Here is a 26,802-nt window from a genome sequence, read left to right on the forward strand (position 1 = left end):
GTGTAATACACACACACACACACACACACACACACACACACAACAATCAACAAATTTTAAAAAATGTGTTATATTTGAAGAGGAAGCATGAAAATATGTCATGCTAATTAGTAGAGGTGATAAATATTACCACTGAAATCCACCCGGTGACTTTATAGACATACACAGGCGCCAAGGATCCAAGTGCAACCGATTAGGACTAGTAATAATCAGGTACATACAGATTAGAGATGCATGCGCCAACATCTCAGTGTTAGTAGCAAAAACAATGAGTCTTTTTGCAAGGAACAATATATTCTAAAATGAAATGGAGATCTTTTTTAAAGGTTAAAACCTCACTCAATTTTATGTCTTACAGGGCCTTTACAGGGCCTATACTGAGTTCAATATTGTATAACTGTATTAACTCAACTGTGAACCTAGATACTTGCACCCCTCCCCTTGTGAAAGAGATGTACTCTTGCTCTGGAATGTGTCGCTGAATATGTTAAAGCTGTAGTGAAATGTTTCTTCTAATCATGTAGTTATAAAAATAAAAAAATAATTTAAAAAACTCTTCAAAGCATAAAAATTTGCTCCTTAAAAATTAGTAGATGTGAAAAACATTAGCATTGAAATCTACCTGACGAATTTATATCCATGCTCAGATGCCAAGGAGCTCAGAAAGTAACCGACTGTGAATAGTAATACTCAGATATATAGAGATTAGAAACGCATGTGCAAACATCTTAATGTCAATTGCATTGAAAATGAATTGTTCTGTATGAAAAAAGTGATCATTTTGAAAACAAATTGTCAGTATATATAATCACAATATTAAAAGTATTTAAGTTCATTTTGAATAGCAAACATATTTATTAATATCTGCAATCAACAATGTTTTCATAAACTTTTAATACATTATTGTTACTTCAGTTGATGGACATATCTTTCCTGAACAAACACTAATGCTCAAAGCAATATAAGTGGAAGTAGTGTGTCATAACAAAGAAAGCACAAGTCACGGCCTCTCACTTCAAGGCATTTACAGTTCAGCCATGGAACGAGTCTATTACCCATGAAATAACAGTGGACAGCATAAATCAGTATATGAGCATGTGCTTGGATGAAAGGACCATAATTGCTACAGAAAATCTAAGTACCTTCAAGCTAAAAGCCACATTTCAATCATGCTACTATTCCTGCCTTGAGGGTATGGATTTGGGAGTGGATAATAAATAACATAAATCAGGGGCCATGAGAGAGGTCTACAGACTTGATACTGTAGGAGAAAGGAAGCTGGAAAGTTTTGATAAGCAAAATGAAATAATGCAAGTATTGTTTTAAAGTAGGCTAATCATGAACCACTGCCCATGGTCTGTAGGAGGGTACAGTGACTATCCAAAGTGGTATCAAAAACATTTAAAGGCCAAGATGATCTGAATGGAAAGAGAGACTCATGAGCATCAGACCACTGAGCAGAAACTACTTCAAAAATTGGCCCTGTTGGGGCTAAGAAGATGTCTCAGTCAATGTTTCTTGCACACCACAAACATGCACACTTGCAAACTCACGTGCATATGTGTGTACATACATTCTTATGCATGTGCTTACATGCAGACACACACACACACACACACACACACACAAACGCACATGCACACAGAAGATGGCTATGTAAAGAATCCTAAGGATAACAAAGCATTCAAAGTAAAAGCATTTAAGCCTAGAGCTGTTTGCTACTATGGGCGGGGGATGGCCTAAAGATAAGGGGAAGCAGTTTGGGGAATTACAGCTGATGGGATAATTTTAGAAGACTTTAATTCTGTGACGTCACTGAGAAAGAACTCTCAGAACAAACGACTATTACGTGAAGATTAAGAAAGTATTGAACTAAAAGATCTGTTCATAAAACTTTTGTCACCACAGACAAAAGTCATTAGCTTTTGATTGTACAATGCATTTAAGTATGTTTACAGAAATCTTCCATGTTCTCACAATCACTAGAATCACAGGTAGAAAAGTGAACATAGAAAGTAGTGCCTCTGCCCTTACAGACAAGCATTCCAATAGACTAACTCATAAATTAAAAGAATGTGGAGTGTTTGATGAAGTAGGTAAATAAGACCTACATAAATGTTTACATTTATTTATTTATGTTTGTTTGTTTGTTTATCATGTATGTGTGTATACATGTGTGCATGCACATGCCATGGCACATGGGTGGGGGTCAGAGGACAACATTCAGGAAGAGTGTGTTCTGACTTCTAATATGTGGGTTCCAATTATTGAACTCAAATTTTCAATCCTGGCAGTAAGCACCAATGAGCCATCTTACCAGTGAAATACTTACTTTAAAAGGTGAAAACAAAGACAGTAGACAAAGGAATGAGACATATAACTGACCACCAATAAATTACCATTTATTAGAAACAGGAATGAACAAATGGAAAGACTGTGTGGAGGATGAACCAGTGAAGTCAGAGCAGAAAAATCCAGAAGGTGGGGTCATAAGGTCTCTAGACCTTGAAGACTTGGGAACTACTGGATGCTTTCCAACTTCTACCCTGGGGAGAATGGGGGCCAAGGAAGGTTTGGAGTCAGGAGTGATATCAGTGTGTTGGGGAACCCTGCTGTTAAGGTAGGCTCCTTTCTCAGCAGGGGCTTCCTGCCTGACTTACCTGGAAAGTGCTGCCAAGCAGGGATGCTTGGCCTCATTTAAAACCTGACCTTTGGCATAGTTACCTGGAGTAAAAACTACCCCCAGGTTTTTTCTATATGATAATTAAGCATTGCCCGATAGTCTAGTCGGATGATAGGCACCTACTGCCACATGTAAATAAAGCATACTATGAGCACCTATCAGCTGAAGCATTGGCTACTGCCTCCACACTATATTTCCCCTAACCCCCAAGAGCTGTTTCACTGAGTCTGGAGTTGTTTGTATCACTGAACCTGCCTCCCTGGAAGGGCTTTCTTCCATCAGTGCTCACTGGCTGTCCCTGACCCCGTTCGTCGCTTCTGCTCCCTTTGTCCTCGTGGCCCGTGGCCAATGACCCACGAGGGAAGGGAGAGACCCCACACCAGTGTAGACTGATATTTGTGTTCCTTCAAAGTTCATATATTGACATTTAACCTGCAACACGACTGCATGAAGAGATGGGGAGCAAATAGATTACAAGTGGGGAACCTTAATGAATGGGATTTTATGAAAAGTGCTTTTATGAAAGTCCCGCAGAGAGCTCTCTCATTCTTTTCCTACAATGCGGTAATACAAAAGAAGTCAGCAGACTATAACCCAGGAAGGGGGCCTCATCGGGACCATCCTTGACTCTACAACCATGACGAATATGTTTTTGCTATGTATATGCCACCCAGAATGTAGTACTTTGTCATACAGCTGCCTGAACAAAGCCAAGTCAGACAGCTGCCTTTGGCAACTGCCACAGAAGTGAATCCTGCCAACCAGCCTTGTCATTGAATTTGACACTCCTTCAGTCAAACTTTGAGATATGATCAGGTTCTGAGTGATAGCTGGATTGTTTACCTTTAACTATCACTGAGTTAGGCACTAATAAACCATGCCTAGATTCTAGTTTGACAAAATATATGAAAATTATGTGTGTGGTTTCAAGTCACTGAATTTCAGATAACTTATTTTGCAATAGTAGATCAAAGAGTAGAGTACTAGAGTAAATGAGTCACTTACTGGTTGTTCCAGTGGAGGAATGACATCTTTCAGCACATGCTGTGAATGATTCCTTCTGTGCCGGGAAATCTGCAAACATTGACATTTGATACCATTACATTGGTTTTCTTCAGAAATCTGCAAATTATTTTTAATAAACTTGATTTGATAAGTATGCACATGAAATTAAACATGTTAAAATTAATTCAAGAAGGATAGTAGCATAAACATGAAATAAGTAGTTTGTTAGATGTTAACTACTTTCCTGAAATTTGTATTCCAAGATGGCTGGATGCAAGAACATCATACATCTTGTATACTTCCTCCTATCAAGTAATGGGATCAATATTCAAGCTTGGATCTGATCAGACCTTTATAAGTACTTCAACCAAAAATTGTGATGGAAGCTCTACTATATGACAACAGTGGTTAGAGCATAAAAATATGGTGCATGCCCCTCTTGGAATTCTTAACTTAGACAATAGTTATCTTGCTATGAGAAAGACCATTCTACATAGAATGGCCAAGGAGGGGCTTTGTCATTCTGTGGCTAGTAGTCTGGTGATGTTGTAGCACCCATCATCATCTTCCACTAATCATCAAATACAAGCATGAGACTTCCTGAGGATTTTTTCACCCAGCCCTGGTATCACCTCAGCCTTCAAACTTCCAAGTCATTCTTGAACATCATGCAAGAGACACAAGCTGTCTTTACTATGCTTTATTTTATTTTTTTATATTTTTGAGACAAAGTCTTCGTGTAGCCCCAGCTCGCTTGGAATTCACTATGTAGACCGGCTGGCCTCCATCTCACAGAGATCCACCTGCCTCTGCCTCCTGAGTGCTGGGATAAAATGTGTGTACCTTCATGACCTGCTTATTTGATTTTATTGTAACCAGACCCTAAATATAATAATTTTTAAACCTTTCTTTTCAGTGTCTTAAAATGCATTAATAATAACTTGATAAAAAATTTTAAATTGAAGTATGATATGATATTTATTATTCAGATACAATTAAATACACAAAAATCACAGCAAGTGTTTTTTGAGCAAGGAATAATTAGTCTTCTGGTTTGTTTTATTTTGTTTTCTTTTGAGATAGGGTTTCCTTATAGCCACAGCTGGCCTAGAACTAATTTTGTAGACCAGGTTAGCCTCCTGAGATCTGCCTGCCTCTGCTTCCCAAGTATTAGGATTAAAGTTGCAAGCCACCATGCTTGGAGGAAGAATGAGTCTTATTGTACTTTCTCTTGCAGAAGCATCGTGGCAAATTCTACAGTTAGGAAAGAAGTGACAGGGAAATTATGATTTAATATGTTTGATAGCTTAAAGCATTTCATCAATAAAGCAACTTCATATTTTACATGAAAGAGATGAGTGGGAAGGAAGAGGGGGGTGGAAAGAATGAGAGAGAGACAAGAAAATGAATCAAGTAAGACAGGTCTGAATACTGTGTGTAGACTTGAAAAGAGTTTTCATGCCTTTAGCTCTGGTGATTTGTATGACTGACTGAAGGAATTAAATCAGTGTCTACGGGGGCTGGAGAAATGGCTCAGTAGTTAAGAACACTGGCTGTTCTTGCAGAAGACCTGGGTTGGAATCCCAGCATCCACATGGCAGCTAACAACTGTTCAAAACTCCAGTTCCAGGGGATCCGACATCCTCTTCTGTCCTCTGCAGGCATTGCACAACACGGGTGCACTCACCTACATGCAGGCAAGATACGCATACACACAAAATAAAAATAATAACAAATATTTTAAATCAATGTCTATGAAGATCTTGAAGGGATTATATTACCAAAGAAGCCAGAAGTTATGCCTAAAATTCCTATGAATCTACACATTCCTGGGACCCCAAATTTGATCCACAACAACTAGATCATATGGAAAATAAATTTGAAGAGATCATTTGCTCCACTCAGAGCCCTTATGGAAGGATGGGCATGCTGTATAGGGAAGAGCATCCAGAAAACAGAGACACAGCCCATAGGGAAGACTGGACAGGAGCAGTTCCACTCGGAAGAAACCCAACTTTGTACTATTTTCTCACTGGATATTTCACTGCTTTGCAGTGAGAAAATGATCTTTTGGTATTTAAAACTATAAATAACTGGGGATTCATTTTATATTGTTATATATATGGGATTGGTTACTCCTAAGTACTTATTACACTAAGACTTGTATCTCAAATGAAAATTTAACAGATATGTTTTATGTTTATTATATGAAGGTGGAAGTTTCTTAGATAGGGAAGTTTTATTTTATTTCCTTAAAACTACATTTTTAGGTTTGTGGCGAAATTAATTTCTTAGAAAGTAAAATACTTCAACTGTTTGATTAGTGCCAAATAAATGTTTCCCAAAACGTACTACATGGGCCTGGTTATCTTTGTCACACATGCCTACTTTGTTGCACCATGGTTACATTTTGATGGAGATAAGGACCCATCATCCCATAGGTGTGTCCCTTAACTCATCTGAAGACAGTGTTTCAGTAAGGCAGTCTTTCATGTTGTGTCATGTACTTATTGTCAACAAAATAAGAAGTTATTTAAGCTGTAACTATTTACATTTAATTGTTATTTTAAAAAACCTTAAGATTTGGTAAAAAAATTACATCAAAACCATTTACTTGTACATGAACTTATTTTCCTTTAAAAAAACTGATGAAGTTTAAATCATATAATAAGTGAAATAAGTAAGTAATAGGCAAAGAACTCATGCAGTATCAAATGACTGAAATCCAAAATAAACATAATGAGAAGAAATTGAGAGATATGACCATTACTGAACACATACTTATTTTCTTCTTGAAGGGGATCATTGTGCCCATAATCTGTCTAAGCAAACTTTAAATTGCAAAACTATACAAACATAATACCATATGCAAACATTTATTGAGTACTTACTTGCCAGGCACTATCTATATGTTTTGCATTTAGTAACATATTTAATCTCACCCAAACTTTAAGAAGTCCATAGTATTACCTTTTTGATAAGTATGGAAATATAGACACAGTTAAAGTATCTTTGCAAATCTAAAGGTATCATATTATGGATGATGTTTTAATCTAGACAAAGAAATTAACATGTTTTATACAGCATTATTCTTTGTTATATATGTTTGCACGTAAATAGATATTAACATAAAATTTTCTCAGCCTTCAGACAGTCATGGGGGACTACAAAGTTGTGTCCTCTCTTTGTGCAGATGAGAAAATTTCTAAGGTAGAAATTTAAAGAAAGATAATCAAACTTGTGTATTTGCACACATTTACGTACGAAGCTAGAAATCAGGTTGTAAACCTGTTATAAATCATCTTAATATTCCTTTAGGGGAGGTAATACAGCTGATCATTCCTAAATCAATATGCTGGCTAATCTATCATATTCAACCAAGTTATGAAGATGTTGAAAAAAGAGAACTTTCATCACCTGTCTTTCACTGTAAGATTCTTCTCAGTAAAGCATTAGGCAAAGAAATATGTTATCATTCCAAATCAAATTAGGCTGACTGAGAGTTATGATTTAGGAAATTGTGGGTCCCAAATGGCTTAATTACCTTATGTCAGGAAAAGTTAAGATATGTCATACTGCCTTTCCATAATATACTTAATTGAAATAATAATTACAAAGAAAACTGGGGATCAGCCAAAATTCTCATGAAATATGTTTGAAGGAAAAAAAGGCTCTTTTAAACCATATTATAAATAATAGAAAATTTTCATAGTACCTTTATAAATATTTATGAGTAACTAAATATTATCTGATTTTCCAAATCATTTTGGTGCCCATTATATATTACAGCTGAAGACATTAAATATCCTTGTGATAAACTCATGTTTAGTACATGCATTTCAAGGATTTCTAAGGAGATAGTCAAAATATCCTTGTTTACATTATAAAATGTTTCTACTATTAGTACAGCAAGAGAAAAAGAGTACTTCATTTTAGACAGCCCTATTCCTTCTCAAGGATTTTAGCACTTTGACATGTATCCATTATTAATAGCTTATATTTTGTTTTGAAGTTGATTCAAGACATATTTCAGAATTAGCAAAATACATTAGTTATTTCTCACTTTTGATAATTTTCTAGTTATTGAATTGTGAAAACTTGATTAACAATAAGAAATAGTAGAGTCTAATACAACTTTATTTCTTTTAAAAAATATTTTTTTGAGTATTTGTGCATTTCATATAGTATATCTTAATCAAATTCAAACCCCCCATAGCCCCCATCTCTGTCCCCCATAGCTCCCCCACTGGTTTTCACACATTCTGTCATACATGTTAAGTCCTATCCAGTCAAGAATTTGTTCGTAGATGTCCTTCCATATAATTTATCCACTGGAGTTTAATCAACTTATCTAGAGTCACTCTCTTACGGAAGATGTATCCTCCCTCACCCAGCAGTAATGAGTTGCCAATAGTTCCCAGACTAGGGGTGGCACCTGCTGCCCATTTCCCTTGCTCTTTGCTGGGTTTTTATCTGACTGAGTTTGTATTGGTCTTGTGCACGTTTTAAACATTGTTGCAAGTTCATAGGAACAAGTTCCCAGTGTCCTGAAAGCCTCTGTTTCTTTATGTTCATGCATCAACTCTGGCTCTTACAATCTTTCCACTCCCTTTTCCCCAATTGTCCCTGAGCCATGGGCTGGTGAGGTTTAATGTAGGAGTCCTATCAAGAGTCCTATCTCTTGTTTTCTAAAACTTAGTCAGTTGTGGCCTTCTGTGTGCATTGCGCTCTGTTGTATGAGGAAGCCTCACTGGTGAGAGTTGAGGGATGTATTAGTATTCTCTGTACCCCTGTTCTGCTATGTTCCATGAGCCTTAGGTATAGAGTTTCCACTGTGTATGTGTCACTTAGGGCTGGACATCTCTCAGATATATATTCTCTGTGGTGACTAGTAGTGGAACTCTGTATTACCCTCTACCTGTTGCAAAAAGAAGCTTCTTTGATGAGTGGTGGATAGTATACTTGTCTGCAAATATAAGAATCCATACTTAACGTGCAGTAAGAAATTTCATTTGTCTAGAGATATGACAGAGATAAGATTTACTCTAGAGTCTATGACCTCTCCAGCCATGTGTATTTGGCTGTATTTACAGTGTCACCTATGAGTTCCCTCCCGTTGAGAGGGCTTTAAGTCCAATTAGATAGTTGTCGATTACTGCCTATATAAAGGTGTTACTACTGTACCAATAGAGATAGTTTGCTGCTTCAGCCATTGTGATTCATAGGCTTTGGAGCATCTTGCATAGTGTCCTCTACAACTATGAGAGCTAGTCCTCAGGTAAAAGATGTCCAGGTTATTTCCAGCTTTGTTGCTCAAAGTCCTGTGTTGAAAGGATGTCCTGTCTTCAGCAATAGGATCTTGCCTTCAAGTTCTGTGAGGCAATCAAGGGCTTTGGCAATAGCCTGTGTAATTTTGGGAGTCTCTTGACTACCCTGACCAACAACTAGAAGGGAAGTTTCTCCTGTCTGGCACCATGTTCCTTGTTAAAATTATTTTTTCACTTAATCACAGAGGCTTTACTTCTGAGGAATGAGTTTTATGTGTGTTTACTTTTTTTTTTTTTTTTTTTTTGGTTTTCTAGTGTTCTTAAATAGCATATAAAGAGAACACGTATACATGTTTACCACATATTTAAGGGCTTACGGCCTCCTCAATTTGGTTCATATGTTGTACGTTAAGAAATGTTTACCATCATTTTACAGTTCTCCTGGGAAAACATCATGAATTTCCACATGATATTATTTTCAAAATTCTGAGCAAAATGGCCTTGACAATTTAGTATCTCTGTCATTTAAAGGCTAGAGAGATGACTCAGCAGTCAAGAGCACTTGCTGTTCTTATAGCAGTTGCGGGATCTGTTCCCAGTACCCACATGGAGGCTAGCAGCTATCTTAAACTCCAGTTCCTGGGAATCTGATGCCCCTTTGTGTCTTCCATGGGCATTGCATCTACATGGTGCACTTACATCTCTACAGGCAAAACAATAATACACATAAAATAAAATAAATAAATTATAAAAAAATAAAAATGTAATTTAATACTTCTGAATGACTTGGTTATCTCTTAAACTTTTTCTGGAGATATTCTACCTCTTAGACATCAAGATATGGTAATAAATATTTCAGTTAATGACAACCATTTATTTGGAGAAGAAAACATATTGCCAAGTCTCGTCTTCTTTTGTTGGTGTGAGCAAAGTTTTCATTTAATGTTGCTACATTCGTATTGAATTGTCACATCCTGTAAATAGGAAAGGTTTGTAGAAGGTGTCATTGAAAATCAAAATGTAGAGGTTTTCTGACCTGGATTCTCTTAAACATGATTTCAGATAGATCTATATGACTAAAAGGATTTCAGATCAAAAGTGTGCTTTCATTTCTCTATCACTCTGTACCCCTCTCTTTCTGCAACCTCTGTCCTGTCCTTCCTCAGGTACTGAAGCTTTGTAATTGCTGAAAGTTAAGTGGAAAATTAAAGTATTCAGACTGGATAAAGCAGACTTCTTTTAAGTTGCTCTTTGTTCTTATTAGAATATGCATCATATTTTTTTTTCAAATCTTCTGCTTCAAGAAGAAATTTAAGTCACTTTTTCAAATGTTCATCATTTTTTTCCTCCGTTCTTTTTTTCATTTTATCTATTTAGAGCACGTGAAACCGATGAGTAGAATTGGTATGTGATATATTACACACTGTAAAAATAACAGAATTTGGGCACATTATTTTCCTTGTGTAGGAGGGTCTACTATGAAAGTTATACATAAACATGAAACATTCCACATAGCTCTGATTTTAAATAGATTACCATTTTTGATGAAAGTTTATATCTTGTGGCTTAGAATTGAAATGAAATCAGTTGAAAAGCATTAGTTTGTTCCAACATTTTCACAGACGTGTGCATTTTCTGAGGCATACCTCCCATTAGCAACCTCCCTGGGTACTTGGATGAAAAACAGAAATAAATCTGTGGTTAAGTTTAGTTTTTATCTTCACAGTTTCTTGAAGTTTTTCTGGTGTATCCCAAGTCTTACATTCAAATTTTCATTTATTTTTCCAAATTCTATTTCTTAAAGCTTTCACAATCAGAAATTAAGGCAAGTTAGTAAGGATTATTTGGAATGTGGAGACATGGCTAATACCCCTTGTATTTGTAACACTTTTATGTTTATGAGTAATAATACAACCTAAGTGAAGGTCTTCTTTTTTTGAACTGAATGTATGTGGCAGATAGGTTTATAGGAAGAAATTTAAGAATAGAGGGTTTGATCTTATCCTGCACTTAATCTTCTAGTCTTAACTGTATGTGGACATGTAAAATTCATCAAGGTCTCAAAACTTTTCTGCCATGACTTAAATGAATCTTTTAGTAGTCCTAATGGGAGGCAATCACTTAAAGCAAAGACCAGATTGTTCTGCTTCATGCCTTATTAGTGCACAGTAGTTCGGCATTTACATTTTCTTTCCCCTTCTGACCACTATGCTAGTCAAATACCATAGTGGGCATCCATGAGCAAATCAGCCACCCCACCCGCTTTATTTGCACCTTAATCCTCTTGATTGTATAATGTCAGTCAGAAATGTGGCACTGCTTACTATATCTTTTATCCCCTGCAGAAAATTAAAGAAAACAATCTAAAAAGCTTCTTGAGGATGTTTATAGCATAACTGCATTTTTGAAATTTGCTGACTATTCTTCGATCACCATCAGTGTCACCTAAAGCACTTACCAGCTGGCCTTCCTGGGGTTTGTCCAGCTGAGTTAAATTCAGCCTCAACTTCATTTTGCTGACTCCCAAACAGCCAAAGAGAAGCATTTTCTAGGATGGCTCCAATTGCTCAATATCTTTTTTTTCCCTTTATTTAATTCCAAACACGTGTTCCTTCAAAATTAAAAACCAGACTGCCGCATGATTTCCCTATTTAGATAAAAATTAATTGTCCACAGCATGCCCCTTTACTTGGTTTTTGCTGAACGTTATTTCTGCTAGCTCTCTCTTTGAGGGGGATATTTTCAGTGTAATGTATCTCACCAAGAGATTTTTTAGAATGAGAGGCGCCATTATGGAATCTGGAAATACCATTGTTTCAGTCCTCATTCAGACTAAAATAACCACTAGAACCAAAGAATTCAGGTGCCTGAGCGAAATGCTTTTTATATTTCTTTAATGTGAAGTACATTATGCCTTGACCTAATTTTTAGGGCTTTTCCCCCTATAGGAACACCTATGTTTAGCAAAGAATTTTGTTTGGGGTGGGGGGGGCCCTGAAGAGATGTCTCATCAATTAAGAGCACTAGCTGCTCTTGCAAAGCACTTGGGTTTGAGTCCCAGCACCCACATGGTAGCTAATTACCACCTGTAACTTCAGTTCCAGGGGATCCACACCCTCTTCTGACTTCCACGGGCATTACAGGACAGAAGTGCGCTTACACACATGCAGGCAATACATTTATATACACACAATAAAAATAATGAAAAAAAAATTTAAAGAATTTTGTTTTGCCAGGAATTGTGGCCCACGCCTTTAGTCCCAGCACTTGGGAGGCAGAGGCAGGCCGGTCTTTGTGAGTTTGAGGCCATCCTGGTCTCCATAGTGAGCTCTGGGACTGCAGGGAGACCCTGTCCCCAAAATACCAAAAAAAAAAAAAAAAAAATGTTTTATGTGAATTTTAAGCCTCATTTCTCCTAATCATTTAAAATTTTTCTTTGACATATAACCATAGCACATGTTTATGGGGTGAAGTATAGATCTGTACAGGTCTGCAACATAATGCATGTAAAATGAGGGTGGTTGGTATAGTCATTATTTTGAATATATCTCAGATCTTCGTGTTGGGAATTTTCAAAATCTTCCCATTTTCTGTCATGAAGTATGCAACTAATTGTTACTTATAACAGTTATCCTGCTGTGCTACAGAACATTAGAATTCCTTCTACTCAGCTGCACCTCTGTGCTCATTAGCCATTCTCTCTTCCTCATCTTCTCCATTCTGTTGAAGTTAACTGCGATGCAACTCTTTCCTATAAGATCAATTTTTTAAGATTTTACACATGTCATTTAGCTTTTTGTCTCTGCAATGAAATACCTGTGGTAATTAACTTAGAAAATAGCTCATTTTGAATCCGTTTTGGAAATTTTATTCAACTGATCCCAATTCTTTAAGCCTATGGTGAGACAGCACACCATGGTGGAGCACATGACAAAGCGGAGCTGCTCAGGCCATCAGTAAGGAAGTAAAAGAGAGAAATAGACAGACCAGGATCCCACAGACCCTTCTCGGGATGGCCCCACTTCCATAAGGATCCCCTTTCTAAAGGTGTACACACCTCCCAATAGTGCAACTCTTGGACATGAGCTTATGATGCCATTTTTTTCTGCTTGCTATACTGCTAATGGCAGTACCATCAGTGGTAGTACAAGGTTTGTTGAAATCACAGCAATAACACTTATTAGCAAGTGTGATAATTTATTCATCCTTTTTACTCTCTATAACAGAGAGAGCCTAGTGTAGACAAAGGAAATGATTCAAAGAGTAGATTATGAAATCATAGATGTATAATCTAGAAAAATTGAACAAAACAGACATTTGCCTCCTCACAGCAAGTCAGATGATCTCTTTTAAATGAAGTGATTGATACCAACAGAAAAATAAACTAAAATTATCTTGTAAATACCTCAAAAGGTACAACATAAAAAATAAATAAAAATTATTGAGGACCCTCCATAATGCAGGTGGGCCTCATCTTGACAACTGAATGGAGAACCAAAACACTAGTCATCACTGCACACGAGAGTTCTCCAAAAGACAGTCTTTGGACTTCTGCCACACCCCTATTTACGGTCTGCATCACAGTCTGCCTTCAAACATCAACTCCCCTGGTCTATAGGCTGCCCAAGCACTCTGAATATTTAATCTTAATAACTACACAACACACACACAAACAAACACATTCAAACATTAGATGAACCCCATTAATACATACAATTTTATGTTTTTATGCATCACTTATAAGTCAATTTAATTTAAAAACTGTAGGGAAAGCAAGAAGGAAATGAGAAAAAGATGTCTGCAAAGGCTCTGTACATAAGGGTCAGAGGGGCAATAACGCACAAAAAAAATAATGCACGAAAGACTGAATAATGCTGTTCTAGTATGGGCCTACAATTTTCCCATAACAGATTGGGACAAGTGACTTAGCCATTCAAACAGTGACTGAATAAACTTGCAGACTTACAATGTAAAAAACAAAACAAAACAAAACAAAAACTATGAGGACCCAAATTACTATAATGTTCTAATGGTGTTTCACCAACCATTAAAACATATCATTTGTCAAATACCCATTTTTCTGTTTTGTGCAGAATGAATCTGCATCTAATTTCATGATATCTACTGCTTAAAAAATTAGAATCAGGCTCAGTTTTAAATTTAAAAACTTTTTTCATTTTCCAGAAGGACATAAGTTAAAAAGTCAAGTATTCTTACTTTTTCATGTTTATTTCAAGCACTGAGAAACTATTTTGATTTTGGAAAACTGTGATGCATATTACATTAAATCCATGATATTTTAAAAAAATTTTATTGAGCTTTTGTAATTTCATAAAACAGTTCTTAATCAAATTTAGACCCTCCCCCCATCCATGCCCCCCATCCCCTCACTGGACCTCAGGTATTGTGCCGTACACATTACGTCCCATTCAGTCAAGTGTTAAATCCAGGATATTTAGCTGAACCAAGACACCTATCTGCTGCCTGTTTTCTATAGTCTACTGATATCTTTTTTCATATATTTTTATTTCTTAATTCAGAAGTAGAAATGGACTTGGCTAAAATGTCTGTCTGATTTGAAAGTCTTTTGCTAATGCATTGTTGGTGACAGGCTGAATAACAGTGACACTCAAGAATTAAAAGTTTCTGCCAAATATTCAAAATGAGTGCATAGAATAAATGTCTTTAACATCTTTAATCAATACCTAAAAAATTGTATCTTGCCAGTTTGCTTTTTTTACCTATTCTTTGAGGTTCCTAGAGACCCCCAAACTCACCTTCTGCTGCTAAAAAGAAGATTTAATTTTGAAGGTTAATCCGACTCAGCAGGATTGAAGGATGGCACTTTTCCTTGGTTGTAAGTACGTTGGCTCAGGCCAGACAGCTGTTAGGACATTCTCCCCTGGGAATTGTGCCCTCACCACCCACCATTGATGCACATACATGGTCTACTGGCTGCCGACTTCCATGCCCATCTGCTCAGATGGCATGGTGCCCACTCACAAGTTGGCTGGATCCTTGCCCTTAGTGTGTAGGTGCCAGGCAATGATGGGTTTAGATGGGCAGCCTGCATAATACTATAAGTGACAATTTTTTCTTTCTCTTTGTGCAATATCTGTCCCCTCTGCCTTCCTTCAATGAGAAACTTGTTTCTTCACTTTTGATCATACCCATGGACACATGCAGCCTTGTACAGATAGATGGACAAGTGCACTCAACCTGCCACCAACAGTAAGATGAAGGGAGAGATTCACAGAGCTCCAAGTGACAAGTTCCAACACGGAAATGGGTTGGATTGTGAAAATCCTGACCACCTGGAGTCTGTCAGAAGACATTTACCATGGGTGTGAGTACAACAGACTCATAGATAGCGGGGATACCAGGAAATAACTGGTTACAGCTCTGCTGTCTTTTGCAGTTTCAGCACAAATCACTTGCCTTGCATTGAAAAACACATACGATAGCAAATGAAATAAATCAGGCAAAAGAACAAGCGTACTGGGAGCACAATTTCTACATTCAATGGAGCTTAGGGTGCAAGCTGTGATATTCAGAACTCCAGGATGACCCTGACCAGGGGTTACAATGGAAAACAAAAAGAAACAAAAAAAAAAAGCATCTTTCCTTCCAATCTACAGTAAGGCCATAGAGAGGAATAGATTGGTATTGGAGGTTGTGACTTTAATGAGCCAAAGCATATGAATGCTTGTTAGCAGACAGCAGACAGACATAAGTAAGAACAACAGTAATGGCAGCATCTGCAGCTTGGCCTATGGCACTAAAACCAATCAGGCAGCAGTGGAAAGCAGCGCCCGAAGGTATGTTAAAGCTGTGCTTTCCTTGTGTGTTTATTTAAGGGTGATTGAATTCAGGGTGTTGTCAGTCTGCCTTGGAGAATGGTTATCCAATGTGGAGGCATGATCTTTCTCTCTGAATATGCTCTGTTGAGTCAGTTAGTTATGTGTGACTACTTGATCTGTCCTAGCCTTTATAGAGTGCCAAAATCCTCTAGTCCAATTCCAAAGGAATAGGGCCTAAAAACTTTTGGCTCTAAAATCAAATTAGGCTTCTCTGCTTCCTTAGCCAGAAATGCAGAAATACCCAATGGCCAAAACCAAAGAATTTGACATTGTGGAATGAATAGAGCTGTCATATACCACTAAAGTGTGGAAATATCTACTGTTTGAAGTCAAGACAAGTTCAACATCTTCAGTAATCAGAACAGACTTCTTTGGACCCTTTTCTGGGGTAGTCTGGCATCAGACTAGGAATGTTTCTGGCAAGCTTCCTATTTCAGATATCAAAAATGTAAGAACATACGGTTTTAAAGAGAAAATCTGCCATTTTTTCTGTCCAAAAATTCTTTAAAGCAACTCATTTATATATTAAAAAAATGAGCCCTTTATCCCATGTTCAGGTTACTACCAGTTGCTTAAATATATTCTTCAGAGAACTGGTCAAGAAGAGGTAAGTATGTTTGGTTTGAAAAAATATTGTGTCACTAATATTTTCATTAGTTTGAATTTGGAATAGTCTCAGGAGTTCTTGATGAAAGGTAGAATAATACAGCGGTAGAGACATCCAAAGCTCCTTCATCTGATTGCTGTGCTATGAGTTCATCATCAGATTCCCTGAGCAAATACTCCTCAAATATCCTATGAAGAGCTTCCTGAGCGTAGAAGCCAGTTTTATACATCTTAAAATACACTGTACCTAATATAGTATTCCACAATGTGATGACACTGATCTTTTCAAACTTCATAGCATATCTCTTTGTATATTTAAACAATTATGTCATTGTATCTACCTTGATCATAAGCTTTGCACTAAGATATCTTGTTAGGAACCTATACATTTCTTTCAAAATAATAGCCTGGTGAATTTCTGGTCTCCCCGAAATGTACATCTCTGTAATTTCTCATAAGTTATTTGACATTCATTTTTAACTGAAATAAAGCTAGATTTTCAAAAAGACCCCCCTCCCAATTATCCATAATTGGAATATGCTACTCCGGTTTATATGGTTGGTAGATGTTTGGGGCTTTGATTCTTCTCTAGAAAGAAAAGCTGAGACATAAAGCTATTGCCCTGCGAGTTATGGATACAGCACTAGCTGTAAGTAGGTATACTTCTGCTTTTAAAATAAACAATCTTCCATTACAGGTGATAATTTTGAACCATTTTATGTTCTTTTATTATATCCTCTGGGCAAATTACTTAACTGGTGAGGGTCATTTTTCCTCAGTTGTAAAATGTGGCATAGTAAAGTACTTTTATACTCTACGGAATTTTATTTCAAGTAAGGAAATAAACATAATGAACTCAGATCACACGGTCAGCCATCATTATTATATTTCAGTTGTATCCTCTGGTAAATATATTCTAACAAATGGGTAATTACCATTAACCCAACGAAGTTGATGAAATTCTTTCAAGTTTCTATAAACATTTAAAAGCCTATTTTTTCCTTAAAGAAACTAATCATTTCCTTCTAAGTTATGTGTAAGATTTTTAACTAAAAAGAAACCTTTAAACATATACAGAGATGATATTATGCCATATATATATATATATCAAGAGAGAGGTATAATCTTAGAATTATTCCTGTCTCAATCTGTCCTTGGTTTTCTTTTTTAACTATTTATTTAATTACCACACAATCTGAAGAAGCATGTAATTACAACAGCATTGACATATTCAATAACAATTTCCAGAGCTAAGATGCATCTCCTTCAAAATTGGCTGTAAAATTTTAGGTTTACAGTTGAATTAATACAGTTATATAATATTGTACTCAGTATAAACCCTATAACACATAAAATTAAATGAGGTTTTAAACTTTAAAAAAGATCTCCATTTCACTGATATAATACACAGTTTCATACAGAAAAATTCATTTTCAATACATTGACACTAAGATGCACATGCATTTCTAATCTCTATCTGATTATTACTAGTCACAGTCGGTTCTTTCTGAGCTCCTTGGCATCTGAGCATGGATGTAAAGTCATCAGGTAGGTTTCAATGGTAATGTTTTTCACATCAACCAATTATTAAGGAGCAAATTTTTATGGTTTGAAGAATTATTATTATTCTTTAATTTTTTTTAAATTAATTAATCTATTTTTACACCCACTTCCCAGATAGCACCCTCCCAGAGCCTCCCTCCCCTCACTAGAGCCCTTATACTCTGATATCCCTTCTACTGTCTGCTGTGTCGTCGGCACCCCCAGCCATTCCCCGCCACTTGCCCTTCTGGTGAATCTAGTCAGCCTATCTAGAGGTCTTTGTTTTAGGAGGGTCAGCTGTTCCTCATCTAGCAGTAATCAGTTGTCAATATTCCTTTGGATAACATTGGGGTCTGCTGTTCATTTTCCCAGTTCTATGCTGGGTTACTATCTGGGAATCCCTTTGGCCACCCTGGCCAACAACTCAGAAGAAAGCATTACCTGTCTGGCATTGTTGCTTGTTATGTAGCTTTTAGCTATACATGTGGACTCTTATGAAATTATATAGGCCCCTTTAATCTTTGGTTATACTTTCCTTTGGGGTGTTTAAGGCCATATAGTTGGACCAGATAAACTGATTTATTTTTACTCTTAAGGTCATTTGAGGATCTGATCTGTTCCTCAGGGGTCACATGGGCTTGGGAGGAGCTGCTCACTTCTTTCTTTTACCAGTTCCATCTATGTGAAGATAAGTCAAAGGTCATGCTCGACCATGGTTGGCTTTGCTTGGAAGCATGGAGGAAATGATTCCTCTGTGTTGACCCTCCTCTTTTTAGACTGGACACTGGTTCAAGTCCATCTGGTGGGGTCTTCTCGGCCTCCTTCATCAAGAGGACTGGTGACACACCACCATTATAGGACATTTTGAGAGATGCTCATATTCCCCTGGAACTAGTCGACCTAGGAGCGCTAGGAGCAAAACGTGTCCTTTATGTCTGTCTCTCTGACCAAATTATTATAGGCCTCAAAGTATGTCTGTTAAACACCCAAGAAGGTTAGTTCTGGTACTTTTAATTACTGTGTGTCATGTAGATAAATCTTGGGCAAAGACCAGTTGTTTTCAGATAAACCTTACCTAGACATATATTTCTTGATCTGCTATGTATAATTTGTCAGTAGGGTATAGGAGTAATATGGTTCCCTCTGGTTTTCAAAACTAGCTAGGCATTGTTTATCTCTCGCATTGTCTCACCCCTCCATCATGGTTTTCCCACTGACACTCTTCCCAAATGCAAAGACATCTCCCTCCCCATGATCTTGAGTCTTATCCTATAATGCTCAGCACTGGCTCATCTGAACTCTCATCATCTAAGTCTAAATTTTATTCTCATATCAGATCTAATACCAAAATTTTGTTAGTTAAATCAGTTAACTCCTGTTTTGAAAGTTGAACTTAAGTGAGAGCAAGATTGGTGTCACAGAGGAAGAAATCAAACAGATAATTTGATTTAAAAGCCAGCATTGTTTAATAGGTACTGGGTGTTCTTCATGTTATTATTATTATTATTATTATTATTATTATTATTATTATTATGTGTGCATATGTGTGTGTGTGTGTGTTGCATGTGAAGGTACATGTGAACACCAGATTAACATTGGGATCTTTTCTTCAATTACTTATCTGTTGTATCTTTTCTCTCTGTCTCTTTTAGAGACAGGGTCTCTCATCAAACCTGGAACTTTCTGTTTTGTTGCTGACTGCCCAGCAAACCTATGGGATCTGCCTGTGTCTGAAGACCCAGAACTGGGGTAAGGGCATGAGCTGCCAACTCCAGCTTTTACATGGGTGTTGGCGATCATAACTAATGTCCTTGTGCATGTGAAGTAAGCGTGTTACACACAGAGCCATCTCCCCAGCACCCAAGCTTGAAGCAGCTAGCCATATCCACAGTCAGGAAACAGAGAGGGACACGTGCACGTATGTTCCCTTCTCCATTTATACAGTCCAGGATCCCAGTCTGAGAATGCTACCATCCACAGGGCATGGGTCTTCCCACTTCAATTAATGTAATCAAGACAATTCCCCTTTGGCCATTCTCCCAAGTGACTGTAGATTTTGTCAAGTTGACAACACTATCACAACCACCATTTTCTACATCTATTAAAAACATAATTAAAAAATATTGAAACAGAGGCACCCGGCAAAAGATTATTAAATGAAAATTCAAGTATTGGGTGTGGGATACCTCCCTATGACATGTTGGTAAGGGAGTCCCCCAAGGCCCCCGAGGCCCCTCCCCAAATAACTCAGGCTCTTGGTCACCCACCAGAACTAGACTGTGAGACCTTATTGCTGAAAACATCATACACTTGTTTGTTAGGACATGTGGAAGAATTTCTCTCCCTGCTGGCTTGCTTACACAGTGCCAGAAACTGTTATGTAGGCTTCTGGGGGAGAAAAGTCATCAGCATTGCCACAGAGCTGTGGATGCCATAAGCCACAGTAGCAACCTGCCAGGTAAGATGTGCCCATTGGTCCTACTTTCTGATTGGATTTGTGGTTTACTTCACAGGAGCGAATTTGTTTTCCTACTGTAAACCTGGTCAAGAGTCAGTGGTTGAGGGTATCACAGGCCTTAGAGAGGCACTCACTATCGTAGCTAGATAGACTGCCTTCTGAAAACTCAAGCTTATAGTCATAGACAAGTACTGTTCTCAGCTTTCATTAGAGGAGCTTCTTTTTCACAGTGGGTGGCCATCACTACAGAGACTCACAACTATTCAAAGTGCTGGAAGTAAGTGGCTATGGAGTGCTTGCCCCCAAATGGGACACCTACAGCCACCCCTTCAAGGCTCAGGAATCATTGTGGAAGATGAGGTGGAAAGAATATCAGAGCCTGAGGATTGGGAAGAGTGCTGTGAAACTTTCTTTTGGATATGATAGGGTGGTAACCCCCATGAACACATTGTTGCTGTGGCTATCTGTGTAAGAAGTGTATAAGTTGGGCCCATTTCCATTCATCATGCGTTCTCAGTCCCAAGGACTATGAGAAGTTAATGGGTTGCCAAGGGATGGAACATTATCCTTCAGTGGTGTATCCACAGATTAACTTTCCATGTTCTAGTAAATAACCCCAGGTCATGTTCATGCAAGCAACTATAATGAAACTCAATGGTTCCTAACACACAGAAAAGTACATAGATGTAGGATAGGGACTTTTGGGGAAAAGGGGGCTTCATTTGGAGAGGGAGGGTGATGAGAGAGGTTACTAGAGAGTGAAAATGATCAAGAAATTAATAACATATACATATATAAAACTATCAAAGAATAAAAAGGAAAGAAATTGGCTGAAAATAAATTTAAGTGTAAAAACAAAAGATAATCACTATCTTTGCAAAATTATAGACAATGAAGAGTTGAGCAAAAGCAAATATGGCTGAGATATTTTTGGAAGATAAACACATGTGGAAGCATTATAATTTCTTTGTAAAATTAAAGAAGGTACAACCTAAGTTCAGTGTTGTAGAAAAAGTAATATTAATAACAAAAAAAAACTCAGAAAACAAAACAGAAGAACCCTGATAATTCTCCTTTGCTCCTCTTGATGGAACATCCAAGAAGCTCATCACTTTGTAGTACCTGGGTCCCAGAAGATGTGGTTGAAATTGTCTAAAATATCATTCATAAAGATGGAGTCTGTGACTAATAATTAGTTACTGAGCATTAGACATATTCAATGCATTGTTCTAAGTGATGAATAAAATTACGTTCTAAAGTTGTGAAATTGAGTAATTGCCAAATAAGAAGCATAACAAGGGATGTAGGGCATCTTTGTGGCTTGATAGCAAAGTACTAATAAGCAGAAATAGTATAAAAAAGATATCTAAAAATCAAACATTTATGAATATGACACAAACCTGACTCTATAGGGCTTTACATACATACATACACATGCACACACACACACACACACACACACACACACACAGAGACCTCAATATATTAGGGAAATTTGCAAAAGTTCAATAAAAATAAATTTTAAGAAGATGAGAAAATATATAGAACTCATAACAACAGGACCAATAATAAATAATAGCAATATTTGGAAACTAAAAATAAGTAAATATTTGAAACTGATAGAATTTCCAGAATTAATAAGAAAATCCATGCCATTATTTAAGCAGATGTTTATTGTCTTGGACAGTAAGTGGAAGGATTAGAATACTCTCTTGGTTGTTGTTAGAGGATGAGATGCCATTAGCTCCCTGACTATTAAGTCTACAGAAAGATTTTCGTATTCCTGTGTTTCACAGACATCTAGAAAGAAATAGGAGAAAGCCCTTTCACTAGTTACCTATGTAAAACTTTCTTGCTTTCAAATCAAGGAAAGCTGCCAAAATAGTATTAATTTCAAAAGAAAAATAATAATTCACTGGTGCTCCCCTTGGATGAATAAAGAGAAGCAAATTCTAGCCCGTTTTATTCTCCATTGTGTGCACACTACAATGTGTGAGTTAGCTCATTAGTGCTCTCGGCATGGGCTATCATTTTTAAATGATCAAAGTGTTTGTTTGGGGAGAAATCAGTCACATAACATAATGGTTCCCAATTTGTGATTCTGGGCATTTAGTATAGTATCCTCTGTGGTTCACTTAGGAGATATTTTAAGGCTGATAAGATATAGGACCAAGTGGGAATATTTTGGAAATCAAATAATACAAATAGCCACAATATTGGTTTATGGACAGGCATTTAAAAGTAATGGTAAAAAAAAAAAAAATCCCAGCATGGATGGGGGAAGGGCTCATGAAATTCCACCCCTAGCTGAGAAACTATTAGCTATTGATGTCTGCTGGGGGAAGGAGAGTCAGTTTTCTTCTGGGATACCAATCCTGAGAGGCTACCATGCTCCAGTAGATGGTCCTGCACCCGTACACATACAGATCGAACTAAGTGGACTCAGTGGGTTTGAAAAACAGAAAAGGAAGATGTGAAGCTGGGAGGGAAGAATGACAGGGGAATAGGGGAAAAACTGAAGGAGGGGAAAGGGGTGGATTTGATCATAACACATTGTATGTATGAATGTATGAAATTCTCAAACAAAAAAAAAAGCCAAACCAACCAAGCAAACAAAAATAAAATGAAATCACTAATAATTCATTTTAGTTATAAGCAAAGCAAATATTATTTTGCACCTATTTCATGCTCTCAGATTTCTCTAGTAATTTGTGATCTTAGAACTGATTTGCTTTCCCTCATCTGGCCACAAGGAAAGACACGCCCAGCTTAGCAGTAGTAAAAGGACAAAGTTTAGAATTATTTTTTTGATTGTCAGTTACAAACTCCACAGAAGCATCAGGCATATTTTTGTGGGCACTTAGGAAGTATTTGCAAGTATTCTTTATGAAAGCTTAGTGTTTTTCACCTCATTGAAACAGGACATTTTGCAGGCATCTATGGAGAAGATTTGGGGTCTGAGATGGAGGAAGAAGGGGAATGATATGAGGGTTTGATGGGATTTCATGAAGTTAATGAATGTGAGTTTAGGAAAATTAAAAAGACAGCTACTTTATAACTTCCATGAAAACTTAGCAGATAATACTTTTTCTTTTAACTCTATGAAAGAACATTTAAGATTTCGGCTTAGGGAAAATGGCTTTCACATGATTTATGTGGTCCTTCTAGTGGTGCTGACAAAAAATAAATAGATTTCTTACAACAGCAATTAATAATAGGAGGGTGAGATACATGTAAGAGGGTTAAATTCATTTTGACTACAAAACAGGTATCCCTAGAGGACTAGATCTTTACTTGGACCTCCAAATACACCTGAATGAAAGAAAACACTTCTGAAAGTGAAGGTTGCTCGTGTTGCCATGGTATCAGAGGTGGGGGCATTGCAGAATCTCAGTAGTGCATACGCTTCACATGTGCTTCAAAAAACTCCCAAGTGATTATGACCTGTTCCCTCCCAGATCTTAGATTCAAAACAAGGGAGAGACTCAAGGATATGAAGCAAAGAAATACAGAGGGAAAGCTGGACATGAGAACCAATTTATATCTTAGCAATTAAAAGCAACAGGACAATGAAAACTTCAATAAGGATAAGGTAAATTTAAAAAGAAGACATTTATTTTTCTTTACGTTAGAGGCCTTATTTACCCCGTCCTACTAAACAGAAATACTGACTGAGAATTTGGTGTATAATACTCATAAGATAAATGCTAAATTGAATATGAAAGTACCAATAAAAGCATGTAATTTTTAATGCTTTCATATATATTATTCATTTCACAAAAGCAACAGCACTGCTCGACATAAGGAAAATTCCTGGTTCTATTTGGAACATAAGAGAACTCAGCTACAGTTTAAAATAATAATGTTGAATGGTTTCTGTAGACAAAACATCCACTAAGCATTGTGTAGACCAGGCAGGATTACTACAGTAGAAAGTTATGTTTATTTTCTACTTACAGCTAATATGTCATTTGATCAAAAAAGAATCAACATTTACATAAGTATCATAGATTTCTAAATTTAGGCTCAAGTATATTAGATAAGAAGACAGTATACAGCTCATTTTCCAGTTTCCTGATGACCCACACTTTCCTGAGGTCCCCAGAGAGAAGCAACTGCACCCCCTCTCTTGGACTGCTCCTTCCCTCATGGAGCGGCAGTGGGGTTGCACATAAAGGAAATAGTCTGACCTCCTTTAGGTGGCTGCCATCAGAGATAATTCCCAAATAAGTTGGTTAGGCAGCAATACACTATGTCAGTTCATCCTGTTGGTCACCTTCCGCTTGCAATGCAGTGCTGTCCAATTTTTGAGGTCATTTTATAAAGTAAGACTTTCAGTTGATGCTAAAGGCACTTGTCCTTCAGACTTTTACCTCACCAAGAATCTCTCCTTCTCTTTAGTGTAGGCAACACTTCACCCTGTGCAATACTATTTTTTGCAATTCAGCTCACATGATACATTTCAAAATACAAGTATGCTGAGCAACAAGCTGCATCAGTGATCGTGTCATCTCAGGTTATGTGTTTCTGTGCTTTCTTCCCAGGACTTGGGCTGCTGGGATGCTGACCTCCCCAGCTGAGTCAACTGCCATGGGCTGTGAGCCACAGAGAAGGAGCTGTGACGAGCAAGGGCAATCACAGCAGAGAAACGTTCAGTTTGCCTAACTTTGCAACCCTGTCTTACCCTGCCCTGCTAAGTTGATTTATAAAGACTGCCTTTTTATGTGGTTTCAACTTTAAGCTTCAATTTAAGGACAGTGCTTTTTCCTTTTGGTCAGTTTTGCTTCCAGTAAACAAACTTATAACATGGAAACTTTTTTACCTTTAACTTTAAACAAAGAAGGGAAATGAGACCATCCGAAACAGCAAGCTGTGGATGCGCAGATATTTTTAAACAGTTTTCAGTAGACTGCCCCGCTGCTTTCACACTCAGACTGGAGCTGTGGGGCCCTTTTCATTGTTATGTACTTCTGTTTCCCCTTGTGTGCTCAGCTTCTCTGATCCGTTTAGACATTTTAATAGATTTGATTTTGCTTTTTTAGGGATATGTCAAAGAAAGACATTTGTTTCAGATGGTGCTACTCGAAGTGGTTTCTTTCCATTTACCTAAGGGAAATGCAGAATTTAATAAGCCTACTGAAAACTACACATAATATCAGTGTTAGTGCATGGGTATAGTTGAAGGCTATATAACAAAAATAACTGTGCCAGGCAAGTAAAACCTCTCTCTTTGAGTTGCTGTTTCAGGATACTCCAAGAGACTCCCAACATAACACAGGCTATTTCCACATCCTCTGATTGTCTTCTGGAACTCAAAGGTAAGACCATATTGCTGAAGAAATGGCACACTTTGGACACAGGGCTTGGAGGAATGGAGCTGGAACTGACCTGGAGGCCTCCTCCCTGAAGACTAGCTCGCATAGTATTAGAGGATACTACATAAGCTGCCAAGGGAGAAAATCATTTTCCTTGTTGATCATTTCTCCCTTGATGCAAAAGAACCAAGTGTTAAACCAGAAAAACAGCTTAAATTTATGCAATTCCTATAACATGGGGCTTCTCAAACAAATATGAACTAATCATTGCATGGAGGGAGCAGCTCCCATTGTGGGTAGCACACACACCTGACAATGCCTCACAGCCCAGCTGGCTTCTCCTGCTTTGTTTATCTTGGGCTCTGATGACTAGCTTTTCTAAAGGACTTAGAGTGCAACCTCAGAGCCTGCCAAAGAGGATATATATTTGACAGACCTCTATCTTTCATTGTCTTGAGAAGATAAAGATTCATGAGGTGTCTACTGATACAGGGTCAATGGCAATCTGACTTACAATCTGAGGCAAAATTTGAAACTCTTGGTGCCATTGCCCATTTTCTTTATGTGCCCCTAATGTTAAAATTGAGTTCCCATCCTTGACAGTTGCCTTCAATACCCTGATCCTCCCTTGTGAGGGAGAAAAGCTTCCAGAAAGCAATCCTGATTACTTGAAGGATGATCTCGCCTGAGGTCCTGTTTATCCTCTTTAATTCGTGGGACCCATCTAGCTAGTATGAGCCTCACTGTGTGAACACAGATCTCTTTTTATTTTTTAAATTTTTTTCCAGTTAATTATTTACTTAATAACCACATACTTAGAAGAAGCATTTCATTACAACAGCATTGACATATTCAACAACAATTTTTTGAGCTAAGATGCATCTTTTTCAAAATTGGCTGTAAATTTTTAGGTTTACAGTTGAATTATTACAGTTTTATTGTATTCAGTATAAACCCTATAAGACATAAAATTAAATGAAGCTTTAACCTTTAAAAAAGATCTCCATTTCATTATTAAAATACACAGTTTCATACAGAAAAATTCATTTTTAATGCAATTGACATT

General features: G+C 37.2%; 1 protein-coding gene across 1 annotated transcript in view; it reads right to left on the bottom strand.

Moving 5' to 3' along the window:
* Positions 1–26,802, bottom strand: part of Arhgap15 (Rho GTPase activating protein 15) — a 612,017-nt gene that overhangs the window by 532,392 nt on the left and 52,823 nt on the right. The window contains exon 3 of the mRNA XM_008825192.2: positions 3,689–3,757. Coding sequence (XP_008823414.1) covers positions 3,689–3,757 — 69 coding nt within the window. The remainder of the gene's footprint in view (positions 1–3,688; positions 3,758–26,802) is intronic.

The sequence above is a fragment of the Nannospalax galili genome, unplaced genomic scaffold (genome assembly GCF_000622305.1).
Source record: "Nannospalax galili isolate Female #2095 unplaced genomic scaffold, S.galili_v1.0 scaffold87, whole genome shotgun sequence".
NCBI classification, from domain to species: Eukaryota; Metazoa; Chordata; class Mammalia; order Rodentia; family Spalacidae; genus Nannospalax; species Nannospalax galili.